The 19278-nt window shown below is 37.7% G+C and overlaps 3 protein-coding genes across 3 annotated transcripts; 1 reads left to right on the top strand and 2 right to left on the bottom strand.

Annotated features, from left to right (window-relative positions):
* Positions 1-10: 10 nt before the first annotated feature.
* Positions 11-5932, top strand: LOC111319225 (N-acetylglucosamine-1-phosphotransferase subunits alpha/beta). Its single transcript, XM_022922042.2, has 3 exons — positions 11-2615; positions 2865-3561; positions 4026-5932. Exons 1-3 carry the CDS (start codon positions 117-119, stop codon positions 4724-4726), a joined length of 3897 nt encoding a protein of 1298 aa, XP_022777777.2. The 5' UTR covers positions 11-116; the 3' UTR covers positions 4727-5932.
* A 1146-nt stretch (positions 5933-7078) lies between these two features.
* LOC148729585 (uncharacterized) lies at positions 7079-14299 on the bottom strand. The gene is made up of 4 exons (XM_088762918.1): positions 14140-14299; positions 11617-11993; positions 10483-10587; positions 7079-10086 (listed from the first exon to the last, which is right to left on the bottom strand). Exons 1-4 carry the CDS (start codon positions 14216-14218, stop codon positions 9865-9867), a joined length of 783 nt encoding a protein of 260 aa, XP_088619044.1. The 5' UTR covers positions 14219-14299; the 3' UTR covers positions 7079-9864.
* A 1327-nt stretch (positions 14300-15626) lies between these two features.
* On the bottom strand, positions 15627-17428 carry LOC111319050 (potassium voltage-gated channel subfamily A member 1). Its single transcript, XM_022921884.2, has one exon. The coding sequence runs from the start codon at positions 17223-17225 to the stop codon at positions 15903-15905; it is 1323 nt and encodes a 440-aa protein (XP_022777619.1). The 5' UTR covers positions 17226-17428; the 3' UTR covers positions 15627-15902.
* Positions 17429-19278: the final 1850 nt, after the last annotated feature.

Consider the following 19278-nt stretch of genomic DNA (forward strand, 5'->3'; position numbering starts at 1 on the left):
CTGATCAGTGGTCATTCCCCTGGTAATCATATGACAGGTGAATCGAACATGGCGGATACCCGGCGAGGGTTAAAAATCTACAAAAGCTTCACAAGAAGCTCCAAAATTCAGTAAAAATGAAACGAGCAGTATGTCAGACGCTTTGGAAGCTTGTGCAAAGGCAGACGTACACATGTCTGTCGTCCCGGTATGGAATATGGCTCTGTATCGGAGGCTTGTTGTTGACCTTGATCTCCGCATTTCAGTTTGGAGAAGTTTTTCTCGAATGGAGTATGCAGAAGTATGCAGTCACGTTTAATGCCTACCACGACAACATTCTTGGAAATTCGTATCAGAACAGGCTTTGTCTTCCGTTACCGATTGATATCGTGTATACATGGGTAAACGGAAGCGATCCCAAGTTGCTCGCAGACTTACAGAAACTCAAACTAGAAATTGAATTACAACAAAATCAGACGAGATTGAACGAAATAGAAAAGATGAGAAGGGAAACAAACGCTACGGACGAGGAAATTAGTAAGATTATAGCTGCAAAAGCTGTAAAATCGAAGGAGAAGGAGAAGAAGGACAAAGGAGGAGCAGGAAAAAGTGAAGATAAAATTGAAAACTCTCGCTGCCCATTTGAAAATTGCGTTCCTGCCTTTTGTGTTATTGTAGAGAACGGTCTCCCTAGTGATGTTCATCTATCACAAATACGCGCGATCGATTCCTCGTTCGCGAAAGCAACGAATTATTACAACATATCTTCATCTGGTCCAAAAAAAGAACACGTGGGTGTAATTCAATTCCGTGGGAAAAGCGACACCAATGACGCTTTGAAAATCAAGATCCGACTTCAGGAGAAGAGTTTTCAAAGTAAAGAGGGTTACTTCACAAGTGATGCATCACGGCCTAATGCAGTGAACAGTGACAAAGAAGTCATGATTTTAAACTTAAAAGGAGAGATTGAAGTTGAAAAGGTCAAGAAGGATTTGAAAGACCACTTTGGAGACAAATTTGTCAATTTGATTTTTCATGCTGACAAACTTATTGGTGTAGCATACTTTGCTGATAAGACCACGGCCTCTTCTGCTTTGAAACTAACTTTGCTAGTGAATGGTAAATCTTTAACATTAACCCCTGCACTCTTGATCTGGGGTTCATTTTCTGCATCACATGGCACAGATACTGATGATAAGGAAGATGCTGACATTTCAGCGAGTCGTTTTGCAGATAATGAAGAGCTGAAATATTCTCTCCGTTCAGTTGAAAAACATGCACCATGGGTGCGCAAAATTTTTATTGTCACAAATGGCCAAATACCATCTTGGCTCAACTTAGATAATCCTCGCCTTAAAATAGTTACCCATGAAGAACTCTTTCTGAATAAGAGCCATCTTCCAACGTTTAGTTCTCCAGCCATTGAATCCCACCTTCATCGTATCCCTGGTTTATCACCAAAGTTTATCTATCTTAATGATGATGTTATGTTTGCTGATGATGTTTGGCCAGATGATTTCTACACTCATGCTAATGGACAAAAAATATATTTAACCTGGCCTGTCCCAAACTGTAATGAGGGCTGCCCATCCTCATGGGTAAATGACAAGTATTGTGACAAAGCTTGTAATGTATCAGAATGTGATTGGGATGGTGGTGACTGTATTGGAGTGAAAAAGAAGACACAGTTTAATTATCAAGGATGGCAAAGTCAACATGGAAGTTACCGAGTAATGTTTTGTTCTCCCGGATGTGCAGATACATGGGTTGGTGATCGCTATTGTGATGTGGCTTGTAATGTTGCTCAGTGCGGTTTTGATGCGGGTGACTGTGGAATAACACAATTCAATGAGTTGTATCATATTGATGTTGATCAGGATACTCAAGCTGTCAATTTACCTCGTGGCATATCAGTGCTTTATTTCAACATTTCAACATTTTTTAGCGAAGGGAGGGTCACTTCCGGTGAATATTCTGAGACGCATTGTGTTCGCTCTGCTACTGTGGCTCAGAAATTTAAAGTCTTTACTCTCACATTGCGAGTTAACTGTACAGTAGAAGGTATTCATTTCAAAATTGAAGGATTTATTGACAAGAATGAATCAAGTAAGGTGGCTGTGAACTTAAATGTAACCATAGACACAAGAAAGTTAGAGGAAATTGAAATAGTTCCTGCAAGAAACTCAAAAACCAGCAAATTGACAACAACAAAAGCAACAACTTCTGCAGTAGTGACACCTTCTGCAAATGCAGAGACACTCCCAAGAACTATTTATCCAATCAGAATTCAGAACGCTGATAGATCCCTGAATTATTGGGCGGTTACTGGTAATGAGTCAATTACCAGACCCACATGGCCACCCTTAACCAGCCAGGAATATGAGATACCGCACTTATCAAATGACACAGTTTTGCCGCAACATGTTCAAATCTCTCTGGAGGAGGTGGAGAAAGAGTACAAGGATGGTGACCTGACACAGAAAGGTTATGCTAGAAAGAAGGCCAAGATCTTGCGTGAATTTTTTACTGTGGTTGCTACTGAACCAGCTTATTCACCAATTGCTGTGTTAACTGCACCTTTGCCTAAATCAGGAATGGTGGTAACCCCTCCTGCAAACTTATCCATAAGACAGCAGGTTGGTTACACTTAAGTATGGTGTAGATTAAATGGAGGGAGGTGGGGTAGTGAAGACAAGTTGGTTTGGACATGAAAAATCCTGGATCTTGTATGGGCTTAAATTTGGTTGTCTTTATTGTGAAGTTTTGATTTTTGCCTTCATGTGTTACACTGTTTTTATGGCATTAGAAATCCTATTCCACTTTTGTAAATGGAATTCTGTTGTTTGCAAGTTTAGAATTGCTGTTTCATTCTTATTTACTCCTAGGAAAATAGGAAAGACAAGAAAAGTACCAGTTCTGAACTTCAGGGACATCAAAGAACAGAAACACATACTCAGAGGAAGCTGTTGTCCTTAGAGGTGTCTGAAATAGAATCTCTTTTTGCTGAAATTGGTAGAGAGAAAGATCAACACTACAAGGCAACAGATGATGAGATATTTCTAGCTGACTGGATTGCAAATACAAAACAAAAACAATTGTCATTTGATAAGGACCAAGCGGAGAGCACACAGCTGTGGAGAAGTCGCTATGGAAACTGGTCACCAAAAGTACTGCAAAGTGCAACAAGTTTCCTCCCTTGGGAAAGGCAAAAAACATTCGAGGAGCTTCTGAGATATCATGACAGGCAAAAGCATTCACAAGAATTCACAAATGATCACAAACCTGGTAGAAAATTACTGGACACTTTTGCTGATTCATTGCTTCATGTTCATCGGATCTATAACCGCAAGTTTGGCTACATGGGACGTAAAGTTCCAGCCCATATGCCGCACATGGTTGATGTGAAAATCATGGAAGAGCTGCAATCTCTTTTGCCAGAGGAATTTGACCAAACATCATCACATAAGTTTAGAAGCTCTGAGGACATGCAGTTTGCGTTTTCTTACAACTATTTTGTGGTTGGTCAAAAGAAGGATCCAAATGTTATTGAGTTCTTTGCTGATGTTGATGCAGATCATTCAGGTGGGTTGAAAATATTCTTATAATAATTACAACCAAAGTAGAGCATGCACTCTGATTGGTCAATTCAGTGCCCGTGGTTGTACGCTGCTGACGTGAGCAGATGCAAAGACTAGTGGCTCCTATGCTCCCTTCATGCTTAGCAACCTCCCCCATGTATCCTTAATTCAGTAGTGTACACTGTGGTGTTTGCCAAAACAGTATGAGAAAGACCAGTACCATAAATCCTCTAATAAAGCCCCCTGGGGGGCTTATTTATTTCAGAAGTTGGGGGATTAATAAATTTCTTCCTCTAAGAGGGGGAAACTTAATATAGGATTTATGTTACATTACAAATTTTAGCCCACTTTTTTAATGAATAAAATGTTTAAAACATTGGTCTCGAGTTTGGGACAAAGGACAAATATTTTACAAATACTTAAAAAAATCTTACCCATGAATGCAACACTTTTTCTCTTAACTTTTAGGAGTATTGTCAGAAAGAGAGATGCGCACCTTAGCAGCACGGCTTTACACATTACCATTGGACCTGAATGACTTAAATTCTCTTGAGAAAACTCTTTTGAGGTGTGATAACAGATCAGTGCCAGATACTAATTCATCCATTCCAAGTCATCAGGGACTACCATTGGTTTCACTGGAATTCCTTCAACAGTGCGACCCATTGTTGAAACTGTTGAATGACTCTTACAAGGGCGCTGCAAAGTACAAATACGAGACTGTGGGAGATGAAGATGTTGCATTTCACATGATACGCGACAATGCCACAGCTGTCCTGCGGCAGTTAGATAATATCAGAGGAAAGAAAAAGAAATTTGTTTGCTTGAATGATAACATAGACCACAGCAAGAAGGATGCAGAACTCATCAAAGCACTACTGGTAGATTTTTATGAGTCTCTCTTCCCTATCCCATCACAGTTTGAATTGCCTCAAGGATACACGAACAGATTTCTACAAATCAGTGAACTGAATGAATTTATGAAGGAAAGAGAGAATATAAAATTTTGGACAAACATTATTTTGGTAATTTTAGTTGTAGCAGCAGTTTTTTCAATTTTTCCAGGGATTTTATTTTACTTGATCCAACTATTATGTCCATTCAGAAGACTTTTTTCCCTCTCTCAAAGGAACAGTTCCTCAACTACTTCACGTCTCATGACTGTTTAAGAATACTAGATGGATATAGCATTAACTTTGTTGATAAAACTTAGGACTTTCGCATTCAAACTAAAATTAATGACAGAGGCAGATTAGGTTAAATGTATATGTACCACAACTGGTTGAATCCTGACTAAAGACCAACTGAAGAGCTTCCACTTGTGTTCATTTAAAGGCATGAGTAATGTATTTTTACACAGCATAATTTTATCTTCTTTTAATTGCTAAATCAATCAAAGACCCCAGAGGCTGCCTGTTGGCTAGACATGAATATTGAAAAAATTATGCATCTACAAATACAATAAAAATTACTTACTTGCGTTCATACTCATTAGATGCTTTATTAACAGGCAAAAAAATAGTCAAGGTGATTTTTTATGGCAAAAGCTTAATTATAGTTAATTTTATACCACATTGCATAGAAATGGATCAAACTTAACTCGTATTTATTTGATTAAATGGCAACTTGTGATGATTACCAAGGATGGAGAATAAAGTTATCAATACTTCCAGTCTTGATGAATGCCACACCCAATCTGAAGAATGCAGAGTTTATTCGTAGACTGTGAAAAAAATTGACAGGTGCAGTACAACTTAGTAAATTACACCATCATTGAAAATTTCAATTAACTCTTAAACTCCCAGAGGTGATGAATATGTAATTTCTCTCTATAATGTGCATTCATAATCCAGCAAACAAGTAATGAGAATACTCAAACTCATCAGACAAGTAGTTTTTATCTTGATCCAACACCAAGTTCTTGTAGCTGATTTACAAGGAAATGTGTGGTACCTGGAGGGGAGACTCTGCAATCTGATCCTGGTAGTTATAGGCCGGGATAAAAGAACAACACATCATATTAGATCTTGAATCATTGATTCAGTGCCTTGGAAACATTAAAAATGTCAGAATGTCATGGTGTTAAGTCAAGTAAATATGCTAATCCAAAAAAATAATAAGGAATCAAGTTTTGCATACATTGTTGATGCTGTGTATTATTTAATAAATACTGTCTGATGTGATGTTGACTATAAATTAATGAAAAAATACTCAATGGAAAAATATTCTTATATGAGTTGACCAGACTTGGTTATTTATCATGAATACACTCAGCAAGAACATTTTCTTAAAGTTAATTTAAAAATTAGTTAGTTACACTATTTAGTACCTATATATTTTTAATATTGAACAATTAATAAAATGCAGAAATGATATTGGCACATCTGTTGTAATTCTACATTTCAATTTAGCTTGTTTCAGGTTCTCAGTCAGTGGGGACAAGCAAAGGGGTAGGCAAGTTACAAATCCCAGTTGAGATTGTCAGTTGGAAAAACAGCTGCTGTCTTTCCCTCATTTTCTTTTTGACCCTGCCATTTTTCTGGACCCACCTAAAATATGAAGTACATTTTAACTCATCAAAGGAAGGTCTTACAGAGGGGTATGGGTTCATTTGCAGTTACAAAAAAGTAGCTATATATGTCTGTACTTGAGCCAAGTGGCACACCCTGCCAGAGTTTAATCTGGTCTCCTCGGCGTCAAGCGACTAGGAGCATCAATACCCCCCCTCCCCTCCCTTCAATGGGACAATAGTCCAAAGCAAGTTAACCCCCCTGCCCCCCCCTGCCCTCCCTTCAATAGGACAATAGTCCAAAGCAAGTTAACCCCCCCTGCCCCCTGCATTTCTTTAGGCTTTTCTACATTTAAGGAATGGATAAAAACTTTTAAAGAACTCATTTGGGACTTACACCCTGGTGCACACGCAATTACAGACTTAGTCTCATTTTTATTGTTCAATTTTAGGCACACGCTCATTAGTTAATTCAAATGATTGAAATCTTAATGACCTAATATGTTTGGTCGCATGTACGAATTGAAGTGGATTTGGGTTTTCTTTAGTCAAACTAGACTTGTCTTGCTCCTTCGACACTTAAAGAGGTTTTCTATGTGATTTTGAAGAGTTTTCAGGAAAACTGTCAGGAAAAAATACCCAATTGTACACCTGGGTCGAGGAAGACACTGTTAGAGTAACATGTTTTACCCAAGAACACAACAGAATGGCCTGGGCTGGTCTCCGACCCAGACATTTATCCAGAGTTCACAAAGCCCACCATAAGCCCACTACTTCTCTCAGAGAAATAAAACGAGAGGTGTGGACAACATCAAAATCTACTGTCTTCCAAGATTCAGGGGTTGAAAAACTGGCTTGTCTGCAGCTATGCTAGTAGACAAGCCAGATTTACCAAAAGACAGGTGAAATCTTTTGACAAACAAACAGAGCTTTTTTTGGATGAGCTTCCAGGTATGAGAAGTGTTGCTAGCAAGACTTCAAATATTTTGTAAAAGAATGATTGGCTAAAAAATTCTTTATCCCAAAAATATATTTATTTATCATTTACCTCATGAGCCTGTTCTCAAGCTAAATTACTGCACATATAATAAGTAATGAAAAGTTGACCTGCTTCTCCAAAATGTAAACATAAGTTAACTTACAGTAATTTCTGAAGTGCCTACTGCTGTTAATTACTGAGTCAACTTGTATTTGAGATCCTTGCAAAAAACATTTTTCTTTTTTTAGCTGTTTTTTTTTTTTCTATCTTTAGAAGTCCACAAAGTGTAAAGTTATCCATTTTCAGAGTTTTACATCTTTTTCCTGTAATTGTAAATGGTTAGCCCAGAAGAATCTGCTGCCCACTGGTTTTATTTCCTGTCTGTTTAGTTGCTAAATGAAATCAATGGATGGAAAATGAAACAAACAGATATGGAAACATACACTTGTACCACAACCCTGAGTATCACAAGTTAAAAAAAGAGTCAATTAAATCTTTAATTAAAAATAGCTCATTATACTTACTTTCAATTTAAATCTCTAAAATAATGAATTATACATATTTTCAACTTAAAAATCCCTTACTAAAGATGAAATTTACTTTTGAGCTTTTTAAGGCAACATATGTATACTTGAATTAACTCCTCAGTTTTGTTCATACACAATTCATGACATCTGAAGTCATAATGTAAACTGATGTATGTATATACAATAAATGCAGTTACAGCTATAATTATATCTAACAGCATAATGAGCAACTCCTTGCCATTTAGGCAATAGACCACACTTTATATAGGCTCACTGGCATAAAAATCCCATGCAGGATGTTTTTCCCAACATCCCAACTGGGTTATAATGCCGGTAGCTGATAAAAAGTCCGGTCTATTGCTTTTACAACATAAACAAGGGGTTTATCGGTGCTATAAACAATACACTTTTTAACCAAGCAGGGCAGTCAAAGAAAATCACAGCTACTATTAATACTGTTATATCATAACCTTACATGTACTCTTTTAACCACTGAAAATACAAGAAATTGATAGTTCCCCTCGTCTTTAATCAGTTATGTAGAGAAAAAAAGATTCTTTACTCTGATAATGACTTCTGCACAGTAACATTGTCAAAACGGCAGTCACCACCACTGACAACAGTCCTTCTCAGGACTACAATCACCTGGATGATTGCACTACACTTTCACATGTTACCCCCTCGTGTTCAAACCATTTACTGTGAAAAATAATGCAAAGGCAAATAGCCTGTCAAAATCTCAAAGAGCCCATTTCAACTGAGTATTGCAAAACTATAAAAATGTGAACAAACTAATCACAACATCAGGAAAATAACAATAACAGACAATGAAAAGTCCAAAAAAAAAAAAAAAGGCAGTGGAACAAAGTCACCATTGGTTTTACTTTTGATTCTGATGGAGTGAAAGAGTGGCACAAATTTTCAAGACCAAGCAAGTAAACTAAGAAACACCATTGCAATCCTGGAGTACTCTTTCCACATACAACTGACCCTTTCACTTCCAAGATCTGATTGTTAATTCTCCCCTCATGTTGCTACTCATTTCCTTGTATATTAGTTATGAGAATTTGGTGTTAGATCAAGATAACTTCTACCCAATAAGTTTGAGTAGTCTCATTACCTGTTTGTTGGATAATGTGTGTATATGATAGGGAGAAGTTACATGCCAATCACTTCAGGGATGTTAAATGAACTGTAGTTGTCATTATGTAACTAAATGCAAGTAGATATGACCGATGAGTACTCTTAATGGGACAATTTGTCTCCTGGATAAAGGCTGAAAGTTTCTAAAGAAACCATGGTGCTACGTTGGTGGGGGTAACAAGGTAATTGGTTATATCAACTAAGTTCAAATAGTAAATTGGCCACCGTAACAAATAAAAAAGCTGACGGTTCGAGCGTTAGCCCTTTGTCAGAGCGAATGGAGGAATTGTAAGTTGTATATGGTTTTGTGGCGTAGCTCCGCTTTCTGCATATAAAACCACACACAACCCACAATTCCTCCATTCACTCTGACGAAGGGCTAATGCTCGAAATGTCAGCTTTTTTATGTTACAGTGGCCAATTTACTATTTCAACTTAGTTGATATAACCAATCAATTTGTCTCCTGCCTAACTGTGAACACCATACAACAAACCTTCAAAACCTCTGTTTATATCCACCTGAAAGACATGTCCAACAACAGATGAGAAGCTTGGATCCAATTTTTCACTCTACATAGACAGACAGATTTCACCTCCAACCTTCCTTATATTTTCTAGCATGCAACATTAGCAAACAGTGGATTTCAACACTGTCCAATGGCAGTTTACTCAAATTAAAGAATGAAAGCCAAACACAAACAACAAGGATGGAACTGAAAGCAGACCAAAGTACGTCTCACCACAGGGTAACTGGACTGGATAGGTCTAAAGCATATGGTCTTAAGTTTCATGTCCCAAACCACAATTCTTCTAATTTACAAAAAAAAGTAAAAACTGTGACATAAAAACAGTCACTTAATATGATATTACAAATTGTCAACTCCCTACTGTTCTAATTTGGATATATCAGCAAAGTTGAAATGATAAATTGGCCACCGTAATGATTACAAAAGCTGACGTTTCGAGCGTTAGCCCTTCGTCATTCGCGATGAAGGGCTAACACTCGAAACGTCAGCTTTTGTAATCATTACGGTGGCCAATTTACCATTTCAACTTTGTTGATATATCCAAATTATTTCATTACTCCCACCGACACAGCCCCAAACAGTTTCTTTCGAAACTATCAGCCCTTAACCCTACTGTTCTGTTTTAATGATCTTCATCTGGAGCTGTGTTAGTATCCTCCCCAATCTCTGAATACTGCCGGGCCACAGCATCACCCCTGGAAGTTTCCTGTGGTGCATCAGCTTGTTGGAGGTGTCTAGTGGTATCCTCTTCATAGCTGTTGATAATATTGGAGTACCTGTGCTTGTAGCTTTCATCAGTGCCATCTAACGCTGCTTTACTGTCTACGGAGGTATCAGATGAGCCCTATACACCAGTAAAAGGAAAACACATTGAAGGAATAACTGAGTATGAAATTAATATCAAACAACTTTGCAATCTAGTTGGGAATCACACTGTTCCAGGTCTAAAAATAACCTGTAGATGGCAGCTATCTCTTGTTACAAAATAATCAACTGACTGATGAAAATGTGATCTGAGCATTGGCTGATACTTTGTCACTTTTTCCTGTCGATGATGCTCAAACATTTGAAGAAGGCCAGTGCAAATCAGAATTGAAAGCCATGAACCAAATACTTGCAACAAATTCTCTTTCTTGCAAAACATTCCTCAACATAAATAACACCTTCCCATTTATCTGACTGGTAAAAGAAATGTTAACACTGATGTGGTGGCCAAAGTTCTTTGCCACACATTACTTACAAGTCCATTTTCATTGTTGGGATTGAGTGCTTCATCAATCTTCCTTTTCATTTCATCTATTGTCATTTGCATAATTTCATTAGCTTTGTTGACTTCCTCAACTTTCTGGGGAACAAAGAGAATTATGGTTAAAAAATCTCGCACTTAAGCATGAAGGCCTGAAAATTGGAAATTCTGGCCATTAATTTCCTCATTTCCTTTACCTACTTCATAAATCTATTTAACAATATGTCATCTTGCTCAGTTATATGGCTTAATTAGTAAACCTCTTCCTTACGTTAAATCAAGATCAACTTTATTTGCTGCTATCACCTATCTAAACCTTTCAGTGGCTCAAACAAATTTCCTAATTACAGTCCTACCTGTCAGCCATGGGGAATGACAAGGTGACTGCTTAACAAAGGTTGACCAACTAATACACATTCCACAGAATAGGAATATGATAACAAGAGAAAGAAGATGTCGTGTTTTGCTATAATTGACCACTTAGTTTACAAAAACTGATTTTTGCAGACATAGATTGATTAAATTTTCAATTGTCTGAAAGATTATTCTTAGTTTTATTTGAAAGGTTATACATCAAGTGATCATTCAATACAGGTGGAGAACAATCTCTTCTCATCTCATCTCATCTCCTTTATTTGTTTGAGGAGGTTGAATTATGGCTGCCGCAGCTATTTGCTGATGTAGACCTGCTATCTTCCCACCCATCCCACCCCAGGGGAGGACATCCATCACACAGTAATCTCGTGTGTGGGAAATTAATGTCTCCTACCCCAACCCTGCAGGAGATGAGACCTCCGTTTATTCGTCCTTATCTGAGAAGACTAGAATATCTAACCATTTCTCGATGTTATAGAAAGGTAGCAAATTCTTCTCAATTATTTTAAGACCTTGAGTGTTGGTCCGGATGGGGCTCAAACCCTCGACTTCCCCCACAACAGGCCATTGAGACTTAGCAAAGGATGACCACAACTGCTTGATTAAGGTGAGTGCTTAACAGAAATGAAAATTAGTTATTAAATGAAAAAACTTCAGGACTTTGACAACTCACCCCTAATACAGGGTGACTACTTAATAAGGTGCGGCTTAATAAAGTTTCAACTGTATCTTGTTTTGCAATTGTGAACTTACCCTCTGAAAATCTTCAATCCCAGTTTGCTCTGGTGAATACACCTCAACATCATTGTCAGGCAATGGCATTCCTCCTTCATCACCATCCATCATTCGATGATCTTGAGTATTTTCTCCTTCATCCCCTTCTTCTTCTCCATCTTCTTCTTCTTCTTCTTCTCCTTCTTCTTCATTGTAACCTTTTTCCTCGTCCTCAACCTCTTCAGCCTCCTCATTAATATCTGATGATCGGCCAGGTATCTTCACTACTTCCTCATCTCCTGCTCTTCCTTTACTGTCTCGGTTGTCACTGTCATCTTGGTCTTCTTCACCCTCTGAGTCCCTAACATCCTCTGTTTCTTCCTCGTCAGCCTCTTCGTCTTCATATTCACGAGAATCTAAACAATATTGAATTGATGATAACAAGTTGTTATGTTCGCCTGACAACATGGACATTTCTAGATTATGATGTTTTCACTGTAAACTACCAGTATCATTGATCAGGCACATTGTGTGGAATACTTATTTGTTACCTTAGGAAACACAATCCTACTTTGTTATTGATTGGTTTTCAACATTTCTGATTGTTTTTTCTTAATCAGTCCAGAGCTCAACTGATGGGTTGAGAAAAACCACAGCCCACCATAATTTCAACATCCAAAGTGTAAACTGACTGTTCAGATAAAACACACTTTCCTCAAAATGCAAGTGATCCCTTTACACAGTATAGTACATAGCTTTCTGAACTTGTGCAGGGTTGTGCAAAAAAGTTGTGAAAAAGGTTTCCAATCACTTTTGCATAGCTGTTACTAAATGACTTAACTTTTTTATAATTATTACAAGTTACCAACTTGCAATCACTTTGATACATGTGTGCTTTTTTTTGTGTATAATGCAAAAAAAAATCCTGTTAAGGTTTTGCTTGTGCATTGGCTGAGCTGTATTGACCAGTTTAAATTCTTAGACTACCAAGTAGCTATTATAAGTTACAACAATGCGCTGTCACTATCTTCCATTATTACATCGCTCACAGCACCCCTGGGCAAGATAAAGGGAGTCCTGTGTTCTGATTGGCTACCCGAGCAGGCAAGATGGGCCCATCTTGCCTGCTCGAGATTGCCTACATCGATCCCGTGCATGAGAAAGAATAGAATTAGAACTACAATCGTGATTCTTGAACAATTTCAGTGAGGGAAATGCAAATAGTGGCAGAAGATAGTCAAAACAAAGAAAACAGAAACAACTCTTGTGAGTTTGTTGTGTTACAAACACAGTTGACTTTCTTTCCCAGCTCTCAAAGTAAACAAGTCATTCATAATTTTTGATAAAGTGAAATCTTTTTGCAATAATTATAGTAAATCCCTTATTAACCAAGCTTGTTTGGTCAAGATGGCTGATTGTCTCGGTCAATAAAAATGCAAAAAAAGAACTCTGCCAATATCCAACCATCTCGACCTCACAATTGGTTAATAATGCATATGTCACAAATTGTACCGTTGCAATCCCAATTTGCTGAACTACAATCACAAATTATTGAGTTATGTTCCCAAGTTTTAAGTGTTCCTTTTGAGCCATTGTTAATTTAAGCTGCTGCATCTCAAACAATGCTGAGCATGAAAATGGAAGTCTAATTTTAATGGTACTATGTGAAGCAGAGGTAAAATAACCAAACTAAATTATAACATAACCAAAGTAAAGCGCGCGCTCTGATTGGTCAATTTAGCGTCCCCCATTTGCCCATGGGTGTACGCTGCTGACGTGAGCAAATGCAAAGACTATTTTTCCGCGCGCGCTTGTTTTTTTCTGGTCACGTAAGATTTGTTAAATAAAAGGGAACTCTTTAACTACAATGTATCAATGTTAAGTTATAAAACAAATGGTAAACACCACAGCGTACACTATTGAGTTATGGATGCACTTGGGAGGTTTGCTAAGCACTCAAGAAGCTAGAGTCGCTCTCGGCTATCGCCTCGAGCGACTCTTACGCTTCTTTCGTGCTTAGCAACCTCCCGCGTGCATCCATAACTCAATAGTGTACGCTGTGGTGTTTACCATTTGTTAATTGTCATCCTAACTGCATGCGCAATCATTAATCCGCCGTGCATTTGCCTCTCGTCAGACATTTGATCGATTTTCAGACACTACATTTTCGTATTGCTGCATTTTAAATTCTATACAACAAAATTTGTGTTTAATTTTTGACTTGTTACTTATCTTTTAACTAAGCTTAAAAATATTGAAGTCGAGTTCGTCTGCCTTAACTATGTTTATTAAATTTGGGCCAATTTATGTATAATGTAGCTTTCATAAGAGAAAATAATTTATAAAAACATGCGATGACATATATAATAACGAAAAAGCGAGTCCTTGCCTCGTGTTTCACAGGGTTTGTAAAATAATATTCAGGTTGACCAAAGGCTTACGTGGAAATCTGTGCTAGTACAGTATAAATTATGTGTACAAATACAATATTCCGTGAACGTTTGCGTACCCAACTGATGAAGCGATTAGTACAGCGTGATTTTCGATAAAAGATAATCTTACCTTCAGCATGTCTTGAAGAGGATATAGAAAATCCGAGGACACAAAGCAAAACTAAAATAAAAGCTTTCCTGGAACCCATTTTCGAGGTTTAATTTGAAAACAACAGTGCCACAAAAAGCACCAAAGCTTGAGATAGGCTGGTACTTTATGTATGCCAGAAGCAAAATACTTAGCAGCCGAGCCTGAAAGTGCTATGAAGACGGGGTGACAGAGTATGTAAGGGTTCAGAGCCACCTTTACAATACCTCTTAATTCGTGTGATCATTATCGAAAGCTCAAAAATGGATGGGGTTCCGCATATCAATTTTTGGGTCGATATCATATGTTAATTTAACTCAGATAAACAAATTACCAGCCGAAAAATGAATGCAAACGAAGCGATACGAAAAAAAAAACACTTACATTGATAACGCTTAACACAACTGTTCTAACGAATAACTTGAAGACTTCTAAACAGAGAACTGCGCCGAGCGCGACTTTGGATAAACTGACTTGAAGAAACTGGCTTTTAATACAAGAGGATTGTAAAATAACGTGCGGTATAAGAAGAGTGCAAAATAGATGTAACTGACGAAGAAAACGCTAATAAACTCAAAAACAAAAAAAACCACAATGAGAAGGTTTGAAAAAATTAAGGACGAAATAAATGAATAGGAATTACGAAAAAAAATTAGTAAGCGCTTAGATCTTACAGCCATGTTGCACTTTATGATCAAGAAAAACAACAATTTTACAATATTTATATGTCACGTCAGATGAATTTTCACTTCTTGAATATTCAACTCTGCACTAGCTTAGAAACGTTATGAAGTTTTAATAATACGGAATAAGGTAGTATTATGTAATTTTAATTGTCATGTTTTTCTCTGTTTCATCATTTACAGAGAGGATCTGCCCCCCCTTTTTTTTGGGTAAAAAATAAACGCAGAGGGAAGAAAAGCCGGGAGCCCCCCCCCCCCCCCCAGCTCAAGGTCTGGATCCACCACTGCTTCAGTCTGGTAAGCTGTGGTGAATGAGTGACTGTTTTCAGGAAAATTAGGAAGAAAGGGGATGGGGTGGGTGGAGTCGATGTCAAACTCATCCAGCTGCAATGGTTCAGCCAATCACAAAGAGCAAGCAGAAAATATGAAAAAAAACAAAGAACGATTGAATTCATTTACATACGATAGTTCATGAGTCGAAATATGGACTTAATATATTTGTCTGTTTGCTTCATGGGGCAGAAAAAAAGCGTAATTCGCGACGTATCCAGTTTCAATTCCAGCAAATTTTGTGTACTGAAAACCTTTTAGCGAATTAACCTGAAAAATTCGACCGAATGAAAAGTCGAGCCATGAAATTTGTCTAAAGATAGCGGATTTTTTTTTAATCTATTGAGAGAAAAGCTATCAGTTGATAATTACCATTTCAACTTTTTTGACATATCCAAATTATTTCGTTACTCCCACCGACGCAGCCCCAAACAGTTTCTTTCGAAACTATCAGCCTTTATTCAGTTGATATTTTAATCAGTAAAACGTTCCGGTGTGTTACAAGCCAAAATGATATCTATTTGCAATTTGTTGCAAGAAGATCATATTTCAAAGTTCTGATGCCATCTAAAAAACATGAGATATTTTTTCTTTGTTTAATCACGAGCTCCAGTTATAGTTAACACTCTCTTTTTTATTCATAATTATTCCGCGCGTCCTTTTATTAGTGAAAACCCTCCGCACTTTGATGATGTACGCTAGAGTGTGTATTTGATACGGAAGTAACCGAGACTACAATTTATAACTGGGCAATTTTTTCCTCTTTTCCTTCTCGTAATATAGACGAAATTTCGTGAATATGATGGGACTGGGTAATGCGATTACTAATAAACCTGCTATAGCGCAGATAGCACCGAGTAACTTCCCCATCAGAGTCACTGGAACCATGTCCCCGTATCCAACATTTGTCATTGAAATGATCACAAACCAAGCTGTAGCGGGGATACTGGAAAACGACTTTTGCTCCTCATACTCCACATAAAATGTCCACCCGGAAAAAATAGCGGTAGTTATGAGAATAAAAAACAAGATCATGACAAGTTCTCGCCAAGTCGAGCGCACTGTTTTAGCGAGAACTGTAAGCTCGTCCAGATGTCGGGCTAGTTTAGACAACCTGGAAACTCTTATTAGGAGTCTCGTGGCGTTGATAAAGTTATCACCTTCAAATTCACCTAGAGAGAGCTCGAAATAGTATGGCAGAATAGAGGCTAGATCTATTATATTCAAAATGTTGAGGATGAATCGCAATTTGTTTGGACATGAAATGAGTCGTAAGATGAATTCTAAGGTGAACCAAGAAATACAAACTGATTCCAAAATGTCGTGCATTGATGTTAAGTGTTTCCCCTGGTACCCAGAAGACTCTGTTGAGTTTGTATCTGTTCTATCGCCATCAATTTTCTCCGCGCATAGAACGTAGATGTAAATTGCGATAAAAGTAACGGAGAAAACAGCAAAAAGTTTAGCAACTTTAGAATACTTGGGATACTCCAACCACAGCCATAGTTTGGCTAAGATAGCATTTGATGGCAGAACGACTTCTTCATCGTCTTCATCTTCGATTCCACACTCGTCTCGTTTGAACTCATTTACAATTTCTTCCTCGATTTGAAAAAAATTCAGCTCGTCGCAAAATTCTTGCAATCTGACGTTATTTGGTCGCGTGAGAAGACCATTCGATTGGTAATAAAACAAAATTGCATCAAAAGCATTGCGATTCCGATTAAAGAAATACTCTTGTCTCGTTTGATCAAAGTATTGCTCTCTTTTAGAGGGATTTCCAAGAAGGGTGTTTGGAAATTTCGCCAATGTCGAATACAGAGTTTCATACACTTTTCCGCTTATGTTGATCTTTACTCGTGTGTCGTATAGTCTTCTGTCCTCTGATGCAGAGTCTCCCAATGAGCTCAGAGCTTCTGGTGGGAAACTCGCCCGTTGGTTGTAGTTTTTACTGTACAATTTAGGCCCAACCCTGAAGTCATTGGTAGCCCTGAGAGCAGATTTCATCTCCGCTGTGTCTGATGTGGTGGACAACTTATTTATATATGACAGCATATCAGATGGGCCGAGCTTATCACGATCGCATCTCAATTGCTGATTTATTCTATGAAAGAGCGTTTAGTTTTAGCGTGAGAAACCACTACATTGCGACGTCTGGGCGATATGTTTTGAAAATGGTCTGCCTCCCACCGGGTATAACACTTGGCTGAGCGCGGATATGCTCTCATTAAGAGTTCCAATATTCTGCTTCGCCACTCTTCAGCAGTTGTGAATTATTCATGTTGTTTATTGTATTTAGCATTTTTTGAGAATCAACAGAGGAACCCCCAGGTTGGTTTTAATTGATACCTCTCGGTGAAGTCAGCACGAAGATGTTGTAAGATTGAGGTTGAAAAAACAGAGCGTAAATTTAACGTCTAATTGTAGGATTTTTTTTGCCTGAACGGTTTCGCTGAGGCGATTATCAACAATAAAACTCAGGTGTCAAACGATTGCAACATGTTATATGTTATGAAGCTGCAATAAAAAAAAACAATGAAAGGGAACAATATAACAACACAGGAGGTGTTGTATTTAAAAATTTAAACAACCTCTTGAATTTACATGGGTATCTTTTATTAGGGGCAGAAACAATCTTTCTTTTTTAATAAATAGACGTATTTATCACAGTTAAAAGTTCACTTAGAAAGCTTATTTTCCTTTTCAAATGCAAGCTGACTTTTTTTTTTTCAATAGATGCTATTGTAAATGCGCTTGTGATTAAAGTTTGGGTTTGTCGTATTAGACTTTATCAGAATTTCTTTTGACGATTTACGGCTTGATATAAATCATTATTTATAACGGAGAGATCACCCAAATGTAAAAATATCAGTCTTAAAAGGTTTGCCATTGATAATGAGATACAAAATGCAAACTTAAAAAAACTGAAACTTCGAGCGATAACGATAATTCAGGGTTTTGTTGGGAGTTTGAGACAGGTGCAAACTTAAGTTGAGGAAAATTATAAGTTTGATAGACTTAAGTTTGTTGGCTATACATATTGGACAGTAGTTATCAAAGAAACTGAGTTGGATTTTGTGCAATGCTGTCGAATTTAGAGGTTTTTTCATCCATGGCAACGACAACTTTTGATAAATTGTTTTCGAAAGTATCGACGCTGAATTAAGTTTTTCGAAAAAAGAAAGCCCAAATTTGAATATAAATGTTTTAAATGGTTTATTGACGTCATTTCTTGTTTCTAATTTGTACCAGTTGTCAAAAAACGTCGGCTTGTTTGAGATCCACGACGACGTGATACCCTAAAGAGTACAAAGATTTTCCTACAGAATCAGCCATTTTGCTAACAATATCACTGCTGAGTATTTCAAACAATCCCTTAATTTCTGACAGGTTTTTAAAAGATCTCCGTTTAAATTACATTTTTCCCAAATTGCAGAATAAATTGCAGCTTGGCGATCCATTATCTAATGGGGAGGCATGATATCTCTTACGGCGAACGGCTAAAATCTTGGCCATTTTATGGCTGACGGTTAATTTATTTCCATTCCGATTTAAAGGGCACTTTCTACGGTTTACATTTTTTAAGACTGACGGTCATAATTTGTCAGGTTTAACGCTTAACAGCTATTTTTTTTTTTTTAGCGTTTACGGCTAACGGTTCAATCCCCTGAGACCCTCTAAGGGGAACAGAGAAACTTAGGTCATATACTCTTGTACACATCTAAGGGTGCGCTCGATCCTGTCTCAAATATACATTTCATGCCAGTGCTGCACGGGGCTTCTGTGTTAAACGTACATTATCCTTGACCGAGAGCCGTAATTTTTATTCCCGTTTATGTCTCCTGTACAGCTTGAGACTGTAGATAGTTCGAAAAATTTGCGACTCCCCCCCTCCCTTACTCCTCCTGCATGCGACCACGTCGAGTCAGTTCCAATCGAGTTCACTCGTACCCAATCTTAACTCCTTTGTGTTCTCAGAGAGCATGCACTGGGAGAGGGGAGGGGAGGACATTTGCTCAAGCCCTGTTATCAAGTTCTTGTATTAAATTTGGGATCCCTTTCATTGAAAGGGGTCGGCACTGAAAGGAAGATTAAGTCGAGGCCTAAT

The sequence above is a fragment of the Stylophora pistillata genome, chromosome 6 (assembly GCF_964205215.1).
Source record: "Stylophora pistillata chromosome 6, jaStyPist1.2, whole genome shotgun sequence".
Lineage (NCBI taxonomy): Eukaryota > Metazoa > Cnidaria > Anthozoa > Scleractinia > Pocilloporidae > Stylophora > Stylophora pistillata.

Excerpts from the sequence above, each read along its gene's own strand:
- LOC111319225 (XM_022922042.2), top strand. The coding sequence starts at position 117 with ATGAAACGAGCAGTATGTCAGACGCTTTGGAAGCTTGTGCAAAGGCAG. Across the intron at positions 2,616-2,864 it reads ACTTATCCATAAGACAGCAG|GAAAATAGGAAAGACAAGAA; the intron begins GTTGGTTACACT and ends ATTTACTCCTAG. Across the intron at positions 3,562-4,025 it reads TGTTGATGCAGATCATTCAG|GAGTATTGTCAGAAAGAGAG; the intron begins GTGGGTTGAAAA and ends CTTAACTTTTAG.
- LOC148729585 (XM_088762918.1), bottom strand. The coding sequence starts at position 14,218 with ATGGGTTCCAGGAAAGCTTTTATTTTAGTTTTGCTTTGTGTCCTCGGA. Across the intron at positions 11,994-14,139 it reads CTCTTCAAGACATGCTGAAG|ATTCTCGTGAATATGAAGAC; the intron begins GTAAGATTATCT and ends AATATTGTTTAG. Across the intron at positions 10,588-11,616 it reads GGATTGAAGATTTTCAGAGG|AAAGTTGAGGAAGTCAACAA; the intron begins GTAAGTTCACAA and ends TTTGTTCCCCAG.
- LOC111319050 (XM_022921884.2), bottom strand. The coding sequence starts at position 17,225 with ATGCTGTCATATATAAATAAGTTGTCCACCACATCAGACACAGCGGAG.